At 42.6% G+C, this 25,098-nt stretch overlaps 1 protein-coding gene across 1 annotated transcript in view; it reads right to left on the minus strand.

The window, feature by feature from the left end:
* Positions 1-309: 309 nt before the first annotated feature.
* The window catches only part of ADAMTS17 (ADAM metallopeptidase with thrombospondin type 1 motif 17), a 144,429-nt gene continuing 119,640 nt past the window's right edge, over positions 310-25,098 (minus strand). The window contains exons 19-24 of the mRNA XM_087941775.1: positions 20,371-20,530; positions 15,328-15,463; positions 8,175-8,379; positions 4,727-4,879; positions 2,687-2,864; positions 310-942 (exon numbers count right to left, since the gene is read on the minus strand). Coding sequence (XP_087797901.1) covers positions 788-942; positions 2,687-2,864; positions 4,727-4,879; positions 8,175-8,379; positions 15,328-15,463; positions 20,371-20,530 — 987 coding nt within the window. The 3' untranslated portion in view covers positions 310-787. The remainder of the gene's footprint in view (positions 943-2,686; positions 2,865-4,726; positions 4,880-8,174; positions 8,380-15,327; positions 15,464-20,370; positions 20,531-25,098) is intronic.

Consider the following 25,098-nt stretch of genomic DNA (forward strand, 5'->3'; position numbering starts at 1 on the left):
AATAAAAAATTAGAAAATGGTGACAAGCCATCCAGTGGCTCGCAATAATCTATATATTAATGAAACAAAAACAAAAAAAAGCAGCCATGTCAAAATTATCATAACTTTCTACAGGATTGGTTTTTGAGATGAATTCTTCTCTTTCTTTCTTTCTTTCTTTCTTTCTTTCTTTCTTTCTTTCTTTCTTTCTTTCTTTCTTTCTTTCTTTCTTTCTTTCCTTCCTTCCTTCCTTCCTTCCTTCCTCCCTCCCTTTCTTTCTTTCTTTCTTTCTTTCTTTCTTTCTTTCTTCTTTCTTTCTTTCTTTCTTTCTCCTTCTTTCTTTCTGTGGTGACCTTGCTTTCATTTCATCCAGTCTGCAAAAGGAGCTTCAAGTCTTCCTAGGCAAGTCCTGGAATTCATCGGAGGTGAGTCACTTGTGTTGGAAATGAAACAGATTATTTGTGTTTGAAATTTTTGGATGCAATTGACTTTGCTGAATCAAATCAAGGTCCATCTCTGTCCAGGTTCTTCTTTTCAATAACGTCCAGCCGTCCAAAAGGTGATGATGGCCTTCCAATGTGTTGTTTTTGTATTTCAAAAGTAGATTGACCTCTCTCTGTAGAGGCTCTATACTTAGCTGTCATGGCTATTCACCATCAATAGACCCAATTCCCCTATAATTTTTATCTATTCTAAGCTGAAATAGGCATTGCCACGTCTTGTGGCCACGAGTTCCATAAGTTAATGATATAGCGTAGGAAGAAGTACAAGTGAGCTATAAATTCCCTTAAAGGAGCCTTGGCAGATTTCATGAACTCTTCCGCTGCATCTTGCTTGCATAGAAGTCTCTGCAGGTTTGACAGCAGCGCTGGTACCATCTCATGTCCTGGCAGAGGTTCTTCTCCCGGATCACTCGACAATAAATGGCCCACTGGTCTCCCGTGCACTTATAGGTCAGAGCAGCTTTTAAGAAAAGAGAGAGAGAGAAGAAATTATGCCGTTGCTTTCCTTTAGGAAAAGCATAATTCTAGAGAAATGGCAGAGTGCCATCGATCTGTGTTCTGACTCAGCTCCCAAACATGACAAACCCTCTGTAGTTAAATCAATGATTCCTTTATTGGGAGCGCCAGCAGCCACGGCAAAATCTCTCTATCTCTCTCACCGCAGGCTCACAAGTCTGTCCAGCAGGGAGATGGATAGTTGTCTGCCACACCCATTCATCTCCACCCCTACTGCCTTTCATCCTCAGAGCTAAGGTGGGGCTTTGCTAGCAGCGGTGGCTCTTCCGTCCCAAGGACTGGCCCATAGATTTCCACTGCTCTCCTCTCCTCTGCCTTTTGCACATCTGTGCATCACACTGGACCCAGCTGTTTCTTCTCTTCCTCATCAGCCATCTCCAGACCTGGGGACTGTTGACTCTCCATCGGAGGGCTGATGGATGGCCCAGGCTTCACCTCTCTCTCTCTCTCTCTCTCTGACATCTCCATTCTGTCAGCCTTCACGTTTTTCTCCCTTTGCTTTGCATCTTTCGGCTGTCATAAGTAACGGGGGGAGGAGGGGGGATATGGTTATGGGAAGTGATCTGGAGGTGTTACAAAACAGAACTGTATAGGTTGGGGGGGGGGGAAGGTTCTTGCTTAGGTTTCTATCCTATGCTATGCGCAGCTGCAACTATTTATCAAAGTATGTCAAGGTCAATGGACAGAGGCCTCATCACCACCTGGAGATGCCCACATGATGATATACACAACTTTTAATTGGACGAGCCAATTGAACTACTGGAGGTGGGAACGTTGCCATCACTCTGTATATGTGATTTACGCGCCCATTTTCTCAGATTCAGAATTCTTTTGTTGCTACCCCTTGATTTCCAGTAAAAGATATCTTTTCTCTAATTAATGGAGTCTAAGTATTTCTTTCTTGGATTTTGAATGGAGCACACCAGCTGACACATTCCCTCTTCCCCCTTGGAGCGCTCAGGCTGCCTTGATGCCTGCCTGAATCCCACACCGCCTCCTCATCTCACTCCGCTGCTGAAGGGCCACAACCATTTGTCTATCCTTCCTGCTATCATCTGCTCTCTGCCTACCTGCCACCTTCCTTCCTCTCTTCCCTAACAGAATAACAGAGTTGGAAGGGACCTTGGAGGTCTTCTAGCCCAACCTCTTGCTCAGGCAGGAAGCCCTATACCATTTCAAACAAACGGTAATCCAACCTCTACTTAAAAACTTCCAGTGTTGGAGCATTCACAACTTTTGCAGGCAAGCTGTTCCACCGATTAATCGCTCTCACTGTCAGGTATCTGTCCGTCCGTCCATCCATCTCCTTTCTATCTAGTCCGTAATGATCTGTTTCATAACCTGCCCAATTCCAGTTGTGTCCTGAATCAAGACCTGATTCAGGATCTCATGGCATGTTTAGAATTCTGGGAATTGGATTCCCCACACCTACCAACTTCAAAAGTATGCTGTGTATATAATTCTCGGTGTTTCCTTCCGTTAAATTTTTTTTAGGTGGAAAACTTTCTTGGGTGAGAAAAAAAAAAAAAAAGGAAAAGCTCATTGGCAAAGTCACAACAAATGTGAGACCCAGCAGAGGGACACTGACTTTTTTTTTAAAAAAAATCCGGGCTTCTTAAGTTTGTTTTGAGAGAGGAAGGTGACCAATAGAGAGTCCAGAACTCAAAACCCAGGGGAAGCATACTGACCAAGTCTTGGGGAAGTAATTGTGTTGACATTGATTTTCTCGTTGCAAGCCTGTTGGTGACACTGGCGATAGGCTGCAAGTTTGGAGAAGGTGGGGCACTCGTTGCCATGGCGACCTGTGACTTTGTGCATGCACTGGACCACACGGGACTGAAGGCCTTTGCCGCATGTTGAAGAACACTAGACGAAAGAGAGAGAGAGAGAGAGAGACCCATCACGACTTATGTTAATGCAGAGATAGAACTGAGGCCGAGGCCCACTGGAAAAGGACATTAGATCGATCAGATTTATCTAGATGGTCCTTGACTTCGTGGCTGGTTGAAATGACAAGAAACTTACTGGCAGTCTTCCAACCCCACCCCCCAAAGATTTAGCTTCCTCTGCCTCCCCATTGCAGAGAAAAACTGGAAGCCCCTGCCAAACAGCTCGGCCACAATTTAGGGGCCACCCGTCACTCCCAGCAGCGAGGAATGACTGCAGATTCCTTCTCAAAGGAGAAGACAAAAGCTGGGTTATTCTAAAAGGAAATGAGAATTTCCCTGGGTTTCACAGGTCCTGCTGGGAGGAATAAGCCGCTTGCCAGGATCTCAGGGGCGAATGCAAGGCGCAGCTGGCAGCTCCTCTCATCACGGGGAGGGCAGGTGGCTGGGGGCCATTTTTCAAAGGGGCTTTATTGCCAGTGACAGAGCTCGGCAGCCGCCCCACGTCCTGAAGATGTCCTCTCTTTTTCTTTCTTTCTTTCTTTCCCTCCTTTTTCAGTCGAGCCCTTGCCGAGGCTTCCGGACATGTTCTGGTTGGAACCGGAGTCCTCCCAGAGTCCTGGGTAGGAAGACTCTTCCATTAGGTGCAGAAGATGGAAAGAAAGCGGGAGTCGTTTCCCAGCTGGGAAGGCGTGGGACCTTTGGCTTGTGGCCAGATTCCCAGGATGAGGTGGGGCTGCCAGAGGAAGGGTCTCCTCACCTACCCAAGCTGGCCTTTGAACTGTGCGGATGGAATCCATGATTCCATCCGCAGAGGCATTCAAGGCAGAACAAAGTCTGCTCCCCTACCCCGAGTCTTCTAGAAAATAAAAGTTTTGCACTGACGAAAGACACTATTAAGGGACTGAACCGTCAGCTCGTAAGTCTCGGTCTTACTCCCCATGAACTGGCGAAGCAAGCGGTGGTCTCCCAACATTAGCTGCAGTTGGAATAATATGGAAGGGGTTGCTTGATATTTTCCCAAAGGAGGCAGTAAGTGTGAAGTACTCCCTAAAGGACTGATAACCGACTATAAATGCCACTTAGTATGAATGCTTGAGAGCACAATTATTTTGCTGTCCAATAATTTTGGTTCTCCCTCCCTCCCTCCCTCCCTCCCTCCTTCCTTCCTTCCTTCCTTTCTCTCCTTCCTACCTCCCTCTCTCCCCTTCCCTTGCCTTCTCTCCCCTCCCTCCTTCCTTCCTTCCCTTCCTTTCTCTCCTTCCTATCTCCCTCTCTCCCCTCCCCTTCTCTTCCCTCCCTCCTTCCTTCCCTCCCTTTCTCTCCTTCCTATCTCCCTCTCTCCTCTTCCCTTCTCTCCCCTCCTTCCTTCCTTCCTTCCTTCCTTCCTTCCTTCCTTCCTTCCTTTCTCTCCTTCCTATCTCCCTCTCTCCCCTTCCCTTCTCTCCCCTCCTTCCTTCCTTCCTTCCTTCCTTCCTTTCTCTCCTTCCTATCTCCCTCTCTCCCCTTCCCTTCTCTTCCCTCCCTCCTTCCTTCCTGTTCTTCCTCTCCCCCTTCCCTCCCTTCCCTTGATAATCATTTTTAATTCTTAGTGTGTTAACTAAATTAAAACTATTGTGGCTTTTATCCTATTTGGTTTGCATGCAAAATATGTATTTAGTTATTGGCCTTTATTCTTATGAAAAGCAAGATGTAAATGAACAAATGTATTTCTGTTCCTCACACTAATGCAGGAATTGCAAACTAGAATTGGAATGGAATCATATTCAAAAGACATACTGATCCAAAGCACCAGCTTCAAATTATATTTTTGTATTTTTTTAAAATAGCAGATTGTCTGACCTTGGACCATTCTCCGGTTTTCCATTCATAGCATCCTGTATGATCTTCGCACTCTTCTTCGTCCCTTGGCCTTGTGGCTGCGTCACACTTTCCTTGTGAGTTGGTACACATGACTTTTCTCTTCTGTTTTCCCCTCCCGCAATCAGAGGAACACTGCAAAAGAGGGCGTTGAAATTTGGTTGCATTGAGCTTGAAATATTTGAAGCCGTTTCAGCTTTAAAGTATTCCACATTTTCCAAATGTGTCTCAAAATAATCTTCATGGATTTTTTTACAGGAAAAAATATATACACCAATGTTAATGTCAGATTGTACTATATTTAAATTTAAATCAAAAGATTACTTAAATTAGATAAGCATAAAAAGATTATGCATTGTGTTTGGAGAGAATGAGCTTTTCCCAGTACAGCTGTAGCACGTATCTACTTAACACATCAGGGCTGATCTTAAATCTGTTGCACAAATGTGTTCTTTGGAAGAAGAACTGAGATTATATATTTTTCAAATTAAGCAGAACTTTACACTATTAGTTTCAGTTTGGTCATAACTGATTATAAACTTAATTCTTTCAAACTTAGCATGTTGGATAAACCAGACTGGATGTAAATCAGAGGTGTTATTCAGCAGGTTCTGATCCGTTCTGGAGAACCAATAGCGGAAATTTTGAGTAGTTCGGAAAACCGGCAAATACCACCTCTGCCTGGCCCCACCAACCCCCATCTCTTCTCTGCCTCCCACTGAGTCCCAGCTGATTGGCTGAGTCTTCTTTGGTTGCCCTGCACAGGAGAACGGAGCTGGAAAGCAGGTTAGTGGGGTGGGGAGGGAATGTGATTTTGCAGTATCCTTCCCCTGCTATGTCCACCACACCACACCACGCCACCAAGCCACGCCCACAGAACCAGCAGTACATTTTTTTGAATCCCACCACTGATGTAAACCCTTAGGGATCTATGGCCATCAGTTAGCCTGTTCTGCATAATGGCAACATCGCTTTTTTAAAGTAATAATTTCATTAAGCATATCAGCATATAAAATACAGAATAAATGGAAGTAATGGGAAAATAGGGGAGGAAAATGGGAGGAAAAGAAGTGTAGGCTAAGAGAAAGAAAAGAAAAACATTGACTTTTGATTCTTTTTAGCACAATAGAATAAGACAGTAACATTACAGCCTCAACTTTTTTTACTTTTACACACTAATGCATACTAGCCATTTTTTAAAACAACAAACTTATTAACAAAACCCAAAGTCAGCGTTTCCCTTCCTCTTCCACATCTCAAGCACAACATCCAGAAGCAATTTCCAAGCAGTAACAAAGCTGGACGTGTTCTTTTCTCTGACTAAAGCAGTTAATTTAGCCATCTCTGCTAATTCCATTACATTTTCCGGCCATTCATCCATTGCTGGAATCAAAAGCATCTTTCTGTGTTTGGAACATCCCTTTTTCTTAACCAATTCTAAAGAACTGTCAAGGGGTCATCATTGGTATTTGGTAAAGGAATCCTAATGAAAAGACCCAATATTCTTTTTCTTACAAATCATGTTTCACTCCCCACCCTTCCACGGATCACTGACGAACAGACTATGGACCGAATAAATAGATAGGAGATCTCTCTGAGTTCTTTTCTGAATATGCGCCAAATACAGCATCTCCATTTAGAGGAGTCCAGTTTAGAAGCATGTCTTAGCATGATGATCATTGCAGCGAAGGGCAGATCTCAACATGCATAGCTCACCATCTTTCTTAGAAAAGAAAACGTTTTTAAAAAGACATAATCCAGGCAGACGTGACTGCAGACCCTGTTCAGGGCATGAGTGACAAGTGTTTTATGAGCCAGCTTGCAAGCAAACATGCTCTGAAACACTACAGAACAACTGGAAAAATGACTTTAAATTTCTCTCCCTCTCTTACCCATCCATCCATGGAAAGCCTAGTATCTAATTTCATGACCTCCTCATGAAAATTATCTTTGTAGTGCAAAAGCATAAATGTAAACTTTGGCTGGGAGGCTTCTTTAATTTATTTTATTTTTAATTGGTGTCCTCCTCTCAAATTCCACAATTCCCAGTGGGAAGCCACGGCATTTTAACTGACATATTGAATGTTCAGTTGTGTTTGTTGCAAAGGTGTTTTTTCGAAAAGGAAACCGGAGTTTCTTGGGTTTTGGTTTACAAACGTTGAAAATGTTGCGCTTCTCATCCAAGAAGCTTCTTCACTTTTGGAATTGAAGAAGCTTCTTGGATGAGAAGCAAAATGTTTTCCAAGAAAAATCCAAGAAACCCCAAATGCCTTTTTGAAAAAGCACCTTTGGGGCAACCATAACCTGGATGGCGGAGAATCTCCACAGGCACTTATGGTGGGGCTTTGACTCAAAGGCTAAAAACCGAACTGCCAAATGACCCATTGTACAGGGACAGTAGAGGGGTGCTAACCTTCTGAGATGGGCTAGCTTGGAAGGGCTCTAAACTGTATGTCCCCAAAAGCTTGCATCTCCCAGTACTCCAGAGGAGCAATGGCATTTATTTATTTATTTATCTATTTATTTATTTATTTTATTTGTCAAGCATGTGTTAGATAACCAATATAAGTATAGGCATGATTATGAATACATGAAATGGATACGAATAAAAAAGAAACAACAGGACAGGGACAGGAGGCACATTGGTGCGCTTATGCATGCCTCCTTACAGACCTCTTAGGAAAGGGATGAGGTCAACAGTAGACAGCCTAAGGTTAAAGTTTTTTGGGGGGGTTTGGAGAAGAAACCATGGAGTCAAATAGTGTATTCTAAGCATTGAAGTCGTATTTCCTGCAATCAAATTTGGTGCGGTTTCCCTTGAATTTGTATTTATTGTGTGCTTGTGTATTGTTGTGATTGAAGCTGAAGTAGTCATTGGCGGGTAGGACATTGCGATGAATAATTGTATATACTACGCTTAGGTCGGACCGAAGGCGGCGTAGTTCTAGGTTGCCTAAGCCTAAACTTTCAAGTCTGGTGGCATAGGGTATTCTGTGATGAGTAGAGGAGTGGAGGACTCTTCTTGTAAAGTATCTCTGGACTCTCTCGATTGTATTAATATCCAATATGAAATGCGGGTTCCAGACAGTTGAGCTGTATTCGACAATTGGTCTAGCAAATGTTTTGTATGGTCTAGTTAGTAGTACAATGTTACTGGAGAAAAAGCTATGCAGGATTAGGTTAACAACTCTTAATGCCTTTTTGGCTATGCTGTTACAGTGGACTCTAGCACTTAGATCAATAGAGATGAGAACTCCAAGGTCCTTGACCGAGTGGGGGTCATCTACAAGGTCATATTTATTGTATTTGTTTATATTATGGTTGTTGTTATGGTCCTGCACTTTGTGTAATCTGAACAAATTAACTTTAGCAAATATTTAGCTACATATATCCCAATTATCTGCCCTTCCTTCAATCAGACTGGGAATACCTTAGACCATTCTGAAGCTTCCCAGATGGAAAGGCAGTCTCGGCCTTCGCAGCTCTGTATTGTTGCTGGCTTGGGACCAAGGCAGTAGAGATCTCTTGTGTTGACATAGCTCCCGTTCTGCAGTTGATAGACACATGTTACTTCCCGATGCTGGAGGCCTTTGGCACAAGTTGAAGAGCAAGGACTCCACTGTCCTGTAACCCACCTGTTCGAACAATCAAGAAAAGAATGCCAGGACCGTCACAATCCTTGTAAGTAAGAGATACTAGATAACCCATGACCCATTGGGTCATTGTTTCAGAGCTATTTGCTTATCAGATTCCTCGACATCTTTAACAATGGCAGAGCTTCTAATGTATTGGAAAGGTTCTTAATAATTCAGACTGTCCTGAATCAATAAATATCCAGACTTGTCTATCAGAAACATTTTATGACATGGATAAAATGGGTAAAATGTTTTATTAAATATTCCAGATTCCATGGGAGTCACGGGTTTAGGATTTTGGACACAAGTTAGCCTGTGTGAAGTCCCTTGGTCAAAAATGACGAACCATTTCTAAATGGGGTTCACACACAAAGAAACACGAGAGTTTTAGCAGAATATGGATTCAGTTTCTGCTTTATCACAGGGCAGATGTGATGCTCAGTCTTACTATGCAATTACATGATCTCAATATCTGCCCATATCCAATTTTGGGGGCTCGGTTTTTTGAAAGCAGAATTAGGCCCCATCAGTTGGGAACCTGCCGGGCATGGGGGCATGCCTCAATCTCATGTTGCATCCGTTGACAACTTCTGAAATCAAGTGCTTCTTCCCAGGATTGTGTGGCAGCTGGGTGATCCTGAGAAAAAATACAGTTGGGTAAATGCATTATTCACTGGTGCTACCTGAGTGTCCCCAGCTCTGAGTGCCTTTTGACTCTGAAGTGCTTCACTGCTCTATTACAAATACACACAAATTTAAATCAAAAATTTTTGTGCAATTATCAGATGCTTCTGAAAACATCTGGTTGCTCCTTGGATGATTTAAATGGGATCTACAATTCTAGACTAGGGTTCCCCGAAGTGGACAAGGTCAACCCCCAATGGTTGATAGCAGTAACTGTGAGAAGGATCTTGGAATTTTAGTGGACAACCAGCTAAATATGAGCCAGCAGTGTGCAGCAGCAGCCAAAAAAGCCAATGCAATCCTAAGTTGCATTAACAGAGGGATGCAATAAAGATCAAGGGAGGTACTCATATCACTTTATAAAGCCTTAGTAAGACCACACCTAGAGTACTGCATCCAGTTTTGGTCACCACACTATAAAAAGAAGTTGAGACTCTAGAAAAAGTACAGAGAAGAGCAACTAGGATGATGAGGGGACTGGAGGTGAAAACATATAAAGCACAGTTGCAGGACATGGCTAGTCTCATGAAGAGATGGACCAGGGGAGACATGATAGCAGTGTTCCAATATTTGAGGCATTGTCACAGAGAAGAGGGGGGGTCAAACTATTTTCTAAAGCACCTGAAGGCCAGACAAGGAACAATGGATGGAAACTCAACAAGGAGAAATTGAACTTGGAAATAAGGAGAAACTTTCTGACAGTGAAAACAATCAACCAATGGAACAACTTGCCCTCGGGAGTTGTGGGAGCGCCATCACTTGAAACTTTCAAGAAGAGACTGGACTACTCTCTGTCAGAAATGGTGTAGGGTCTCCTGCTTGGGCAGGGGGTTGGACTAGATTACCTACAAGGTCCCTTCCAACTCTGATTATCTGTTATCTGAGTCTCCAAGAGGACAGTAAATGTCTGGGGGTCAGTAGGTGGCCGATAAACGATAGGAAGTTGATTGGGGGTGATAATTTTGGGTGTCTTTGTAGAGCTCCATTAGCTTGAGGAGCTAACAGTGAGACTGTTACCCAGGATCTGATGTCAGCCATCAGTAAGAGTTACCTTGAATTGTCTATTACTACTATTATTGTTTATAGTACTATTAGTTAGAATAGTGATTACAAAATGCTTTTCGTACAATACTGTACATGCCTGGGGGCTGATTAATAATCTGAAACTTTATGAAGGGGTCAATGAGTTGAAAAGTTTGGGAGGGGTCCTTGTTGTAGACTATGTCTAGAGCCTAGAACAGGGACCAATGAGCTGTGGTGGCGCAGTGCTTAGAATGCGGCACTACAGGCCACTTCTGCTGACTGCTGGCTGCTGCCAGCCGTTCGGCAGTTCAATGCTGACCGGCTCAAGGTGGACTCAGCCGTCCATCCTTCTGAGCTCAGTAAAATGAGGACCCAGATGGTTGGGGGCAAGAGGCTGACTCTGTAAACTGCTTAAGAGCGGGCTGTAAAGCACTGGGAAGCAGTATATAAGTCTAAGTGCTATTGCTGGTGGTATTGCTCTTCAACTTTTCATCAGTCTGCTCTTCCAGGTTTCCCAGATACTATACACTAGTCTCTTAACAGATCTAAGGTATAAAGCTGGAACATCTCAAAGCAAGCCTTAACTGGCAGTTAGGACGAAAAGGAATGCATCTGATAAATGCTGTTATGGCACCCATTAAGCACTTAGGGCAAATCTGTTCTGAAGGCAGCTTTCCTCTCTGATTTGGAAAACTTCACGTCAAAAAAAAGCGGTTAGAGCCCTAGATGTGGGGGAGCATGAAATAAAGCATGAAAAATCACCCCCTTTGGGGGAAGTAAAAATTCTAGCCTATTGTTTGAGCCTGTCAACCTGACTGGCAATCTCACTGCCACCTCCATCACAAAGCAAAGTCGTCTTTGTTTTCGGCCTGCTTCTAAAACACCCAGCAGCACAGGAATTAAGCTACAAGGAACGGTTTGCATGGGCAAAGACCGTAGTGAGCCACCCAATTAAAAGAAAATTAAACCCAGGAGCAATACAAATTTAGGGCTTTGGTTAACCATGATTGGCTGCAAACTCAAATCAGATGGGTGGCGGCGTATAGCACGATGGGTGGGATGGGGAGAGAACGGCATCACTTAATTTATTGTCACGCCTCAAGAACACGAAGGTTGCTATGCAGACTTGGGCCGATGGTGGTATTGTAGCTGAAGGAGATCTATAGCTGCCTGGAGAGAGGAAAAAGTAGTTTGTGACTTTGATGGAAGGAAAAGAAAGGCAGCGGGGGGGGGAGACAGACTCCCACACTTTTTTTCCAGTTTAGTGGTGTGTAAGAAAAGATGGGTAAATGGGCTCCAGAAGAGCCAGGAATTCTGAAAATATGGGGAGAGAAATGCAGGGTTTGGGATCTGCTCCTTTCAAGAACTCATTGCAAAGCTGCTAATGGAACAGGACGATTATTGTTTACTCAAATTCAGAATTATAGAAGAACAGAGTTGGAAGGGACCCTGGAGATCTTCTAGCCCAACCCCTTGCTCAAGCGGGAGACCCTATACCTTCCACTGATTAATTGTTCTAACTGTCAGGAAATTTCTCCTTAGTTCTAGCTTGTTTCTCTCCTTGATTAGTTTCCATCCATTTTCTTCTCATCCTGCCTTCAGGTGCTTTGGAGAATAGCTCGACTTCCTCTTCTTTGTGGCAACCCCTCAAATATTGGAAGACTGCTATTATGTCACCCCAGTCCTTCTTTTTATTGAACTAGACATATCTAATTCCTGCAACTGTTCATCGTGTATTTTAGCCTCCATTCCCCCAGTTGTCCTTGCTGTTCTTCTCTGCACTTTTTCCAGAGTTTCAACATCTTTTTTTCTTTCATAGAGCTTATAAACAGTGGTTTGCAAGACATCAGAATGGCTGAATTTGACAGCAGGGGCTGAAGCAACGGTGTGGAAACGCAGCACCAAACATGAACTGGGTCGAAGGAGGTCAAAAGATGGTGGTTAAAGATCACGAATTTGGTTGATAGACGGAAATAGGATCCAATGCTTTCATCAAACAGACATAAGCAGCAGTGCTGTCAATGTACAAGCTTCATCTCTTCGGTTCATGTGTGCACCATATGTCACACACACAAAAAACAAATACTTTTGTTTAGTTGACAAACAAGCCATAGCTTAGTAGCATATGTGAACTAAGTAGGGATTTGTTCATCTTGATTCTATTCTCCATGCTCCTTCGCTGCACAAAAGTTGGCCTTGCTGAATATCATTTGTCTGGTACCCAGAAAGTCCCAAGTAATTATCTTACTATTATTAGTGAAATTTAGGATAAAGAAACCACAAATTATTAGCTAAAGGAGGATGAAGAATACAAGCTGAAGTAGCACCGACAACAAATGTGGATTATACAAGCAATACGTCACCAGATCCACTTTACAAATTCTCTAAAAGAGCTGAAGAGCTACCTTTACTGGTTTAATTCATAAAAAACTAACAAAAATAAAAAGAAGGATTCTCCTCCAAAGAATCTTAATCTAAATCTTAAAAGCCAAGCACCTCTAAAGACAGGTAGGACTTCCATTGTTAGAGGAGCTTTAATTTTAAATGGTTGTATCTGGGGATGATGGCAACTCTTAAAAACTATGTCTTTAATAATAACAGCATTTAAAAGCTAAGCACACTGAGTGAAATATACAATTGCAAATTTCTGCACAACATCTTGCATGAAGTATTTAACTCTGTATAATCTTTTATGGACATTTTTTCTCCTACTTGAACTTTTACACTGCGGGAAAGGACAACTAGAAGCAATCCCGTTTAGCACCCGCCTTGTTTAATGAATGCTTGCAGTTACAATGGTAATGAAAAAGTAACTTTGCAATCAACCCATGCATTTATAACCTTTGTAGGTTGGTAAAGCAAAGGAAAACTGAAATAAGATCATAAGCACCATGTCTGTGTTTGCTTTGATTAACGTCTGAATGGCCAATCCTAATTTTGGTTGCTAAATGAGGATTATCCGTATTGCAATTGTAGAGCTGGATAATCAAAGAAATCATAACAACTTTTGAAGAATTGAATATCAAAGGGTCAGACACAAACGTTTCAGATCTTAAGGATAAACCCCGATCTCTCTTTCTGGTGACTATCATGTTTAACATCCCAGATTTACTCTGTAACTCTATCACAATGTCAGACAGCAGGCTAGAAATTATAATCCCTGTTCTCCTTTCCTACAACTCATACAGAAAAAGGCAGAGCATGAAGTGAAAAACAGAAGAACTTACTTTAGGAATCCTATAATAATTCCACTTGAACTTGGAAAACAAACTCAGAACTTCTGAAAAGAAGATATATCTCTTTATTTAAAAAAAGCCTCTATCCATGGTGAAAGAGAATGTCTCTTTAAGATGTTCTCGGTCAACGAATATGCCAAGCATGCATTTCTAATATCTGGGTGGGCAAACAGAAAAGGAAATTTAAATTCTATAAAGATGAAAGGAATGCGCTTCAGAAAATGTTTCCATTTGGCAGTGTCTGAAGTGTGAATGTTTGGTCAGCCTGGAAGGAATGAGAAAATGCTGAGTAGGGTGTGGCCAACTTGAACCATTGTCTGGCTATGTGCGTGTAGCACATGAATAAAAAACAGTGCCACTCTTAGTTGCCTGACCTCTAAGGTGACCATAAGCTCCCTCAAAAGACATTTTAGAAGTCAGTAAGATTGCCTTGGTTATGGGCACTTGTCCCCTTAGCTTCTAAGGGTGGACCAGTAGTTATTTTATGATGTTGAAAAAAAAAGGCTTCCATTATGCACAGTTTCTAATTGTCTATCCTGTAGATGAAGGGAAGCAATCAGAGTGAAGATCATATCCTTCACTCTGTTTCTGACCAAATAGCAAATGAACATCTTAGCAGACAAAAGGTGTCACTGGGTAGAAGAAGAAAAAAAACCAAGATGGAGCCCGTTTAACATAATTATCTCAACTAGGTTATTGGTTATTGTTTGACCAGCTGATGAATCAAAACTTCTATTACTAGAAAGTATTAAAAGCAGTTAGAAGTCTCTATCCAATGGCTCTTATTCTTCAGTGCTTCAAACTCTACTGATATTTAATAGGTGTAAGAGGCCCCTTGGTTGTAATTCCAAAACATCTGGAGCACCACTTGAACACGGTCAGCATTGACAAAATCACCAGCAGTCAATTGCAAAAGGCAGCTTTGCTTGGAGTAGCTTACATCCTGTGAAGGTACCTTGAGCATCATAAAACAACATCTGGCTAACCCAGGTCCTTGATGCAGAAAAATGGCAAATCCAGTAAGAACATCTGGATGACTACACACTCAACCATAATAATAATGGAACTGAAAGCATGTCGCTCTTGAATAATTACCATGGGCCATAGGGCTTGTCTATTCATAAAATGGTTACAATGTCTTGTATTGTTGATCTCCAAATGCCTTTGCTAGAAGGAAGATTGGTGATTAGCTCCCAACAGTTCTCTTACCTCACTAGGAGGGTCTCTTTCAGCCCCAGCTCATTTCATCCCTTTTTCTAGATAGGTACCCACAGACCTAATGATGTTCATGAAGACCCCAAATATAAGTGTTTCTTTTGGGGCACAAAGGTGACCTTTGTCCTTTACCTAGATTATAGCTTAACGGAGTTGGAAGGGTCCTTGTAAGCCATTTAGTTCAAGCAGGAGACCCTACACCATTTTTGACAGATGGCAGTCCAATCTCTTCTTGAAAGCCTCCAGTGATGAAGCTCCAACAACTCCCAAAGGCAACGTCTGTTCCATTGGTTGATTGTTCTCACTGTCAGAAAGTTTCTCCTTATTTCTAGATTGAATCTCTCCTTGATCAGTTTCCATCCATTATTCCTTGTCTGGCCTACAGGCGCTTTAGAAAATAGCTTGACCCCCTTCCTCTTCTCTGTGGCAGCCGTTCAGATATTGCAACACTGCTATCCTGTCTCCCCTGGTCCATCTCTTCACTAGACTAGCCATGCCCAGTTCCTGCAACCATTCTTCATATGTTTTAGTCTCCAGTCCCCTCATCATCCTGGTTGCTCTTCTCTGCACTCTTTCTAGAGTCTCAAGATCTTTTTTATAGCGTGGTGACCAAAGCTGGATGCAGTACTCTAGGTGTGGTCTTATTAAGGCTTTATAGAGTGGTATTAGTACCTCACTTGATCTTGATTGAATCCCTCTGTTAATGCAATTTAGGATTGGCTTTTTTGGCTGACACCACACACCTATTCCAAGGGGAAAGTATTTCTGATTTTTGCAATGAGCTTCTTACCTGGACTGGCAGGGATGGGCATTACACCTTCTGACTTGTGGCTCAGGACGAGTTGCCCACTGGCAAGCGCTGTTGTTCACCAACATCATAGTTTTGTTAACAATCTGGGTGCACGACACAATGGTTTTCCTTTCCCCTGAATGCAAAAGGAAAGGAAGGAAGGAAGAAGGAAGGAAGGAAGAAAAGAAGGAAGGAAGGAAGGAAGGAAGGAAGGAAGGAAAGGAAGGAAGGAAGGAAGGAAGGAAAGAAAGAAAGAAAGAAAGAAAGAAAGAAAGAAAGAAAGAAAGAAAGAAAGAAAGAAAGAAAGAAAGAAAGAAAGAAAGAAAGGAGGAAAGAGTCATTCTGGCAAGGCAGAGCTATTTATTAAAATATTTATCTATTGTTGTTTGGCAGTGGATTTTTAAATTTCAGAAATATTGGTGCAGCAGAAAATAACGGAATCCTACTTGGCTATAAGCAATTTGCTAGTGTGGTTCCCCCCCACAAATTTATTTATTTTTATTTAGCGTATGGCAAATACATGGACATATAGTGGTTCAAAAGTTAATCTCCAGTCCACCCAGCCATGCAAGGACAGGATGGTCTATGTTGGAAAAAAATCGGATATTGGGCCGGTGTAAACTCTTTTTTTTAAATAAAAAATTTATTTGGGTTTTCACAAAACATAATACAAGTAAAAAAAATTATTTTTTTGAGAATAGCATGGTCCCAGGTTATCACTTCTCCATACAGACACAAATTCAATTTCATATTCATCTTTGTGTTCTGTTCCATATCTTATTACTATTTTAGCATTTTCTCAATAATTTTTCCCTTCCCTTAATTTTCTCAATCTTACTTTTAATTATCTAATTTCTTTCTAAATTCAATTATATATATCTTTTTCTAAGTTTCAATACCTTTCTAGTCATCATATTTATACTTTTGTCTGTCCTGTTTCAATTTCATATTTTCTTTTCTCATTAAACAAAAATTTTCCCCCGTAGTTACTAATTGGAGTATGACACCTTTGTATCTTTTAATTTTTATCCATTCAACTCTTATTTAAACTTCAATTTATGCCTTTACAATTATAACATTCAATATAACACATAACTTCCAGTTGAATTCTGCTTGGTACATTCTTAAAATACGCACTAAGTTCTTTAAAAGTGTGTATATACAATAATAAATAAAATACTTATTCTATTCCAATTCAGCTCTATCATTAATGTTAGTTATAATCTTTGACATCTTTAACATTTCTTTTCAATAGGATATCATACTTCTAGGAACACTTATAATATTTCCATATTTTTTTCATGTTTCTTTCATATTCCTCTTCACTTAAATTTTTATAACACATTTATATTAATTAAAATGTTCCCCTCCTTTCCTAATTTTATTCTCTCATTCTCTTTATTTCATTTATTTATTAAACATTCCATTACATTACAATGAGTATTTTATCTATCATTTTAATCACACTTGTTTCAAATTTTCAAAGTTCATTTCTATTTCTAATATAACAATACTATCTTATGTACCCTTGAAGAATCCCTCTTTCAATTAAGTTTTCACCCATTATCTCTGTCTTGTACATTTTCCCTGTTTCTCTATGTCCTCTTTCTGTCCTTTATAATTTCTTTACCTTTCCCTCTTCTCCCTCTTCTTCCTCTTCTTCTCCCTTCACTTTTTAACCCCTTCTCTCTCTAATTCTGATTCTCTCTTCTGTAACCCTCTCTTCTGTTTCTTCCTAATGTTGTAATTACTTTTCAAATTATCCTCTTTTGGGGTTGTTTTTTCAGATTTTAAGTTTTTCACTCTCTTTCCCCCCTTTCCTTTCTTTTCCCCACATAGAAACACTTGGTCATTGAAGATGGCTTCTTCTTTGTTCCACCCTTCTTGTTCTACAGGCATTTCTTGTTGTTTCTCATAGTTCAGGATCTTCATTTCTAAAAATTGAAATACGAAGCCAAAAGAACCTCTTCCTTCTTGTGCATCTTCTTTCTGTTTTTTAAGTTCCTTTCTCAATTCTTCCAAGAGTGATATCATTTTAAAAACTTTTAAATAACCACCCGATTAATTTTAGTCCTTTAGACCCAATAGCCAAAGATCCAAAAATCACCAAGTAATCCAAATAATCCAAAGCTGTTTTTTCTTGCTTCTTTTTTCCACTTCCTCTTCCTGGGGTTCTCTTATCTTGTAAAGTTTCAGTTAAAATGTATCTTTTAGGAATCTTGTGAAAGTTTCACTGTTAATTCCTTTCACTTCCAAGTGGTCTCCTCCATTTTTCCAGATCCCACTTGTTTTTTTCCTTCTTTTAAAAGTTTTTGAGAACCCAGAAATCTTTATTATCCCTTTGACATTTTATTTTCAGCTTAAATACCTGTTAATGTCAAAGTGGATTTTTGCCATTTTCTTGCTTAAATCTCTTAGTTGTCAATATAGGGAAGAAAAGAAAAAAAACCAAATCCTTTCCTTTCCCTCTCTCATTCACCACTTCAAAGTCTTCTTTGGGAACAATGTTGTTCTTTTTTTAAAAAAAATAAAGTTTTATTTGGGTTTTCACACATACAAAATACAAGTAAAACTTCTTTTTTGAAAATAGCATGGTCCCGGGTTGAACTTCTTTATACAGACACAAACTCAATTTCACGCTCATTTTTGTGTTCTGTTCCATATCTTATACTATTCTACATTTTCTATATAGTTTTTCCCCTTTCTCTTCTTATCTTCCTCCTGCACATTCTTTTCTGGTTGAGTTCTTTGTGGTGGCCATTTCTGACCACCGCTACAACCGCCTTGGGAAAGGGAGTAATGGCCAGCTGGGGAGGAGAGATGCGGCTCTCCTCAACCCTGCAGTCAGTCTCCCCTTCTTCACCACCTCTACGGGTGGCTTAGCCCCAAAACCAGCCAGCTCGGGCGCCCAGCAGTGAGCATGGATCGAAACCGCGTAGTGACATCTGTGGACGAAGAAGCTCAAACTGGAAGTCGGGAACAATGTTGTTCTTTATAATTCAAATTCCAGGGTACCTTGTATTGTTGTTTTTCCAGTTCAACCCGGTCAGCCAAAAACTTTCTCTTCTTATCTTCCTCTTGCACATTCTTTTCAGGTTGAGTTCTTCTTTAAGGTAGCCATTTCTGACCACCGCTGCAACTGCCTTCGGGAAAGGGAGTAATGGCCAGCTGGGGAGGCGAGATGTGGCTCACCTTGACCCTGCTGGCAGTCTCCCCCACTCTTCACCACCTCTATGGGGTGGCTTAGTCCCAAAACCAGCCGGCTCAGGATGCTCCAGCGGTGAGCACAGATCGAAACTGCGCACGGTCGCAGATTTCGGTCTGGCACCGAAGCAGTTCAAACTGGACTCTGGGCCGGGGTAAACTCTTGATGGACTTTCGGACACAATGTGATGGATATTTTGTCAAGGAGCACCACAGTCACACTGAGGGGTAGAGACAAGACTTCACTTAAACACGGAGTCCTGGCAAACACCACGTTGGGCATGGATCCCATTCAGAATTGACCAATGCTGGTGAGGAAGGTCAAAATTTGCACCTTTGGTGTAGGGTCATCTACATTTGCCTGTATCTGGGCAAACAGCAACCCATTTGGCTTTCCACTGTGTGTTTTTTTTCCCTGCAAAAATTACTACTTTGCAAAGTATTCACTTAGGAACCTGAAGCAAAAACAGATCATTTGACATATTTCTTGGCAGGCAAGTCTCATGTTGTTCCTCCCATAATGTAATAGTTATGGAGCAGTTTGGGGAGCCCGTGCTTTCTACTTAGGTGGAAGGAAGATTTGATTGTCTCCAGCTCATTGCCTTGAATTTCTGATTCCTCTCCAGGCCAGTTTTGTCTGATGGAAAATGTTTGATCATCAATCTTCCCAGGTCAGTCAATTCAAGAGATATAGAGCTCAGTAGGGGAACAAAAAAAAAAGAGTTTGCATTCCAGATCAAATGCTGAGATTTCCAGTTACAATGGTCTCAGGTTGCTGGATTAAAGAATTTTTTAAAAAAATCCAGGCTTCTTGGGTGTCTTCATCAGAGATGATAGCTTCAGGATTGAGTGGGGATCCAGGGGATCCATCTATGATGGCTACATCTTGGCTTATCCGGGGCTCCATCTATGATTCACAAGAGGTCATCAGGATTGGCTTAGCTATGGGCATCCCAAAGGTGCCTTTTCAAGAGGCAATTGGATTTTCTGGTTTTTCTTTGAAGACAGATAACAAATAACAGATAATCAGAGTTGGAAGGAACTTTGTAGGTCATCTAGTCCAAACCCCCTCTCAAACAGGAGACCCTACACCATTTCTGACAGATGGGAGTCCAATCTCTTCTTGAAAGTCTCCAGTGATGAAGCTCCCATAACTTCCGAAGACAAGCTGTTTCATTGGCTGATTGTCCTCACTGTCAGAAAGTTTCTCCTTATTTCCAGGTTAAATCTCTCCTTGTTTAGTTTCCATCCATTATTCCTTGTCTGGCCTTCAAGAGCTTTAGAAAATAGCTTGACCCCTTCCTCTCTGTGGCAGCCCCACAAATATTAGAAGACTGCTATCCTGTCTCCCCTGATCCTTCTCTTCACTAGACTAGCCAAGCCCAGTTCCTGTAATCATTCCTCATATGTTTTAGTCTCCAGTCCCCTAATCATCCTGGTTGCTCTTCTCTGCACACTTTCTAGAGTCTCAACATCTTTTTTATAGCAAAAAAGGTATAAAATTTTGCTTCTCATCCAAGAAGCTTCTTCAGCCCTCAGAGCTATCCTATCCTATCCTATCCTATCCTATCCTATCCTATCCTATCCTATCCTATCCTATCCTATCCTATCCTATCCTATCCTACTTTGAGATCTACCATGGTCCAAATGCTGAACAGTAAGCCAATTGTCTAAAAAAAAAAAAAAAAAACCCTGTAGTCCTGAATGAAACTAGTATACATTTTTATTCCCAGCAACTAGGTCTCGTTTGGCTGTAGTTTATAAATAATGGAAGTCATGTTAACAATTCCAGCTATCAGGTAGGAGAAGCAACTCTCTGGATAAATCAATGAACGTTACCTCCTCCACATTGTACATTGCAATCTTCCCATCCACTGTGCGTCCATATGTACAGCGATTCCTGCTGATGTTCTGGCTCACTTCTATTTTCAGTAGAATAATTCACAGGGATGGTATATTCATAATGTATCCCATAGTTCTGGTCATGGAATAACAGTACCTAGTTGAAAGAACCAATATTTATTTATTTGTTTGTATCTTGCCTTTGTTATTTTTATTTTTTTACAAATAACTCAAGGAAGACAACATATCCAACACACCTTCCTCCTACTATTTTACCCACCACACCCACCCTGTTGGGCCAAGAGAGTGATTGACTTTTATGCCTAAGGTAGGACTTGAACTCAAGGTCTCCTGTTTTCTAGCCTAACCACTAGACCAGAGGTGGTGTTCAGCAGGTTCCAAACAGTTCTAGAGAACCAGTAGCGGAAATTTTGAATAGTTCAGAGAACCAGCAAATCCCACCTCTGACTGGCCCCAGCAACCCCATCTATTCTCTGCCTCCCATGGAGTCCTAGCTGATCATCTGGGTCTCCTTTGGTTGCCCTGCACAGGAGAACGGAGCTGGAAAGCAGGTTAGTGGGAAGGGAAGGGAATGGGGATTTTTCAGTAACCTTCCCCTGCCACGCCCACCAAGCCACGTCACGCCCACAGAACTGGTAGTAAAAAAGATTGAATCCCACCACTGCACTAGACCTGTGATGGTGAACCTATGGCATGTATGCCAGAGGTGGCGTGCAGAGCATTCTCTGTGGGCATGCAAGCCATCAGCTCAGCTTCGCCGCACATGCGTGCGTACCTCCCACTAGCCAGCTGGTCTTCGGGTCTCTGCCACACCTGCATGAGGGCAGGTCCATGCACGGGGGCAGGGGGCATGGACGTGCATGCATATGTGGGAAGTGGGGCGCATGCGCACACCCTTCGGGCACTCGGTACCGAAAAGGTTAGCCATCACTGCACTAGACCGAACTGGCTCTCTATTCGGGCAGGGTGATGAAGGTGATATTAACATCCAAACACTTGACATGATCAGGGGAAAGAAAGACTTCCAGTGGATAAATCATAGCAATGCATTTCTGAAATTTTGCAGTAAAAGAGGAAAGCAGCTAAAAATCGGAGATTTGAGTATTTTAGGGGAAGCAAAATCTTTCACAAAAATCTGGACATACATCTCTCTCTCTTCTTCAGACTAAGGCAGTGGTTCCCAAACTTTTTAAGTCCACCACTCTCTTGGTGCTACAAACTCATCCTCGGTGCCCCCTACCCAGGGGTGGGATTCAAATTTCTGTGGGCATGGCCTAATTTGAGGGTGTGGCTTGCTGGTCATGTGACTGGGTGGGTGTGGCTGGGTGGTCACATGACTGAGTGGGCATGAATGGCAAATCAAATACAAGTGGTCCTCACTTAATGGCCAGTTGTTTCGCAAGTGTTCTAATATATGACTGGCCTCCCAAGAGCTACTTGGCCTGTTTTTAGAGTTTTACAGCTTTAGTTCAGGGGTCTAAATCCCACCCCTGCCTGTGTGTGTGAGAGAGGGAGAGAGAGAGGTTGGATCAGATCTCTCTCTCTCTCTCCCACCAATGCCAGAAAGCCACCATCAGTCAAAATTCATATTAGTGGTCTCCCGGATTTAAAATGATGAGTGTGGTGGTCCCTGAGGTCCAAAAGTTTGCCGAGCCTGATGTAAAGGGGTGAGCCTGAGAGAGGGAAAGAGAGAGAGAAAAGAAAGAGAGAGAGAAAGAGGAAAAAACAAAAGAGAAAAGGGAAAGAAAGCAAAAGGGACAGACAAAGAAGAGATGGAAGGAAGGCACAGAAGGAAAAAGAAATAAAGAAGGAGGGAGGGAGGGAGGGAGGAGAAAGATAATGAGATATCTATTCTAGTCCAATCACCTGCTCCAGCAGGGTTAGAAGGGAGCGTGTGTGTGTTCTTCTTGTAATTTACCAGTACATTTTGGTTTTGCCTTCTTCAGAATTGTAATACATTGGGGAAAAGTAATTTTTAGGGTGGGGATCTGGTCCAATGGATCCTGTTTAAAACCTCAACAAAATGTGAGAGCTTCCTGATAGTCTTGACCATGTTTCGTCCACAAACCTTTAATAGAAGCCAAAGAGGTTTCAATGTGGAAAAGGGCCTCAGTCTAAACTAGGCCTCATTCAATCTGGTGCATCAGGCCTCTCTTTCTTTCTTTCTCTCTCTCCTTCCCTCCTTCCCAGACTGGCTTTGCTCTACTTTCCCGATTTGCCTGAGGGGCCGGAGCTTCGAAGATGGATGGATGAGAGAGAGAGACAGAGAGAGGCAGGCAGGCAGGCAGATAGATAGATAGATATATTGGTAGATAGATAGACAGATAGACAGACAGGTAGGTAGGTGGTAGGCAGGCAGGAAGACGGACAGACCTTTTGGACGGATGGATGGATGGATGGATGGATAGGTAGATAGACAGATAGATGATAGATAGGTAGATACATAGATCTATATTGGTAGATAGATAGGTAGGTAGGTATGTAGGTAGACAGGCAAGCAGGAACACAGACAGACTTTTTGGATGGATAGGTAGATAGGTAGGTAGGTAGATCGACCTATATTGGTAGGTAGGTAGGTAGGTAGGTAGGTAGACAGAAAGACAGACAGGTAGGCAGGCAGGCAGGCAAACAGACAGACAGATCTTTTGGATGGATAGATGGATGGATGGACAGACAGACAGAATGCGACAGCAATGGCACTTTGGGAAAGCGGTGGTGGCGGCTTTTCCTAACGTGCTGCCGCATTCGAGGTGCTGGTTCCAGTGCGGTACAACAGTCAATGGGGTGAGCCTGCAGGGCTGGCATCTTGAACACCCCCCTGCCACCTCTTAGCGTCCCCAAGGGGGGCAGCAGAGGGGCACTAAGAGGCAGCAGGGTGGGCGTTCGAGGTGCTGGCTGGTCCTGCAGGCTCACTCATTGACTATAGCACCACTCCGGAGCTGGCGCCTCCAATGCAGAAGTGGTGGCACGTTACGTGCCACTGCAGCTGTGTTCAATGTGCCGCCCTCCAGCCACCTCTTAGCGCTCCTCTGCTGGCCCCCTTGGGGACGCTAAGAGGTGGCAGGGGGGCATTCGAGGCACCGGCCCTGCAGGTTCACCCATTGACTGTAGAACCGCTCCGGAGCCTCAATGGGTGAAACTGCAGGGACGGCCGGCACCTCGAATACCCCCCTGCTACCTCTTAGCACCCCTCTGCTGCCCCCCTTGGGGACGCTAAGAGGTGGCAGGGGGGCGGCCTGTCGAACGCGGCTGTGGCGGCACATAACGTGCCACCGCTTCCGCATTGGAGGTGCCAGCTCCGGAGTGTTACTACAGTCAATGAGTGAACCTGCAGGGCCGGCACCTCGAATGCCCCCCTGCCACATCTTAGCACTTCCCTGCCAGCCACCTTCCCTCTTAGCACCCCCCTAAGGCATCCCACCTCCCCCCAGGGGGCAGTACTGCCCACTTTGGGAACCACTAGACTAAGGCAATGACCCCAAGTTTTATTTCAATGGGAGGAGTCTATGGAAGTTCAATTGCTTGGATATGTTTTGTTTTATATATTTCTTTAAAAACTAATTGTACTATAACTTGAAATAGTACTGGTAACACTCCTAAAAACCAAACAGCAGCATGTTATCCCAGAAACACAAGCCAGATTCTTTGATTATGCAGCTGGGAATGCTAAAATAGCATATTTTGACATTAATAACTCCCCAACCTTGTTCTCGTTCCACATCCCATCAGTTGGGAGGGGCACTAAATTGACCTTTAGCAAAGAAGAGTCATTAATCAACTTCTAGATCAGTTTTCCAAACTTGGTGTGCTCCAGATGTGCAAATTCCAGTTTTTCCTAGCTGATATATTTAAGACTAAGCTATAAGAGAAGTCTGGCAACTGAAGTTAACCACACAACCAGAGAGTACCAGTTTAGGAAAGACTACTTTTGTATGAGGCTGTTGTTTTCTTCACCTCAGAGACATTTTGAGGATTTAGGATTTAATGAGCTGTGTAAGGTTGTTTCGTGGTCTTTTTTCCTCCTTCTTTTAATGCATATGCTGCTCTGGATGCTATTCTATAAACAATCAAATGGTCAGAGCTAAATCAAGAACTCAAATGAAATTCTGGTCCTGCTGCAGGGGTGGGATTCTACCGGGTCGGTCTATAGAACCGGTTGTTATGATTCGGTGCGGTTTGGAGAACTGGCAAATCATGCCACTGGCTGGCCCTGCCCTTCCTCTCCCTGGCCACTCACTTCTTTCCTGGTATGCCTGCCATCCGACTTGCCTGCCTTTGGTAAGTTGCTATTTTTTCCCCCGACCATCAGCTGTTCTGCTGTGCCGGGAGATTTAGATTAGCTAGAAAGCAGGAAATCATTGGATTTCTTGTTTTCTAGCTAATCTAAAAGCAGAGCTGAACCTTCCTTAGGACTGAAGCCAGGGGTGGGATTCAAAAGGTTCTGTGGGTGTGGCTTGGTTGGTGGGTGTGGCTTTGTGGTCATGTGACTGGCTGGGCATGGCCAACTCAATATCACTCACATTAAGGTATGCATCTCCTTGCCTGGCCTCTCATGACTGTGGGGATGCTACAACAGTCGTAAGTGTGAAAAATGGTCATAAGTTACTTTTTTCAGTGCCATTGTAACTTTGAATGGTCACTCCACGCAAGCAAAGTATCAGCAAAGGAGGGGAAAAAACTCCAGAGAAGTTCCTGAGACAGGAA

Source organism: Pseudonaja textilis, chromosome 13 (genome assembly GCF_049901715.1).
Source record: "Pseudonaja textilis isolate UNSWEBS1 chromosome 13, rPseTex1.2, whole genome shotgun sequence".
Classification (NCBI taxonomy): Eukaryota; Metazoa; Chordata; class Lepidosauria; order Squamata; family Elapidae; genus Pseudonaja; species Pseudonaja textilis.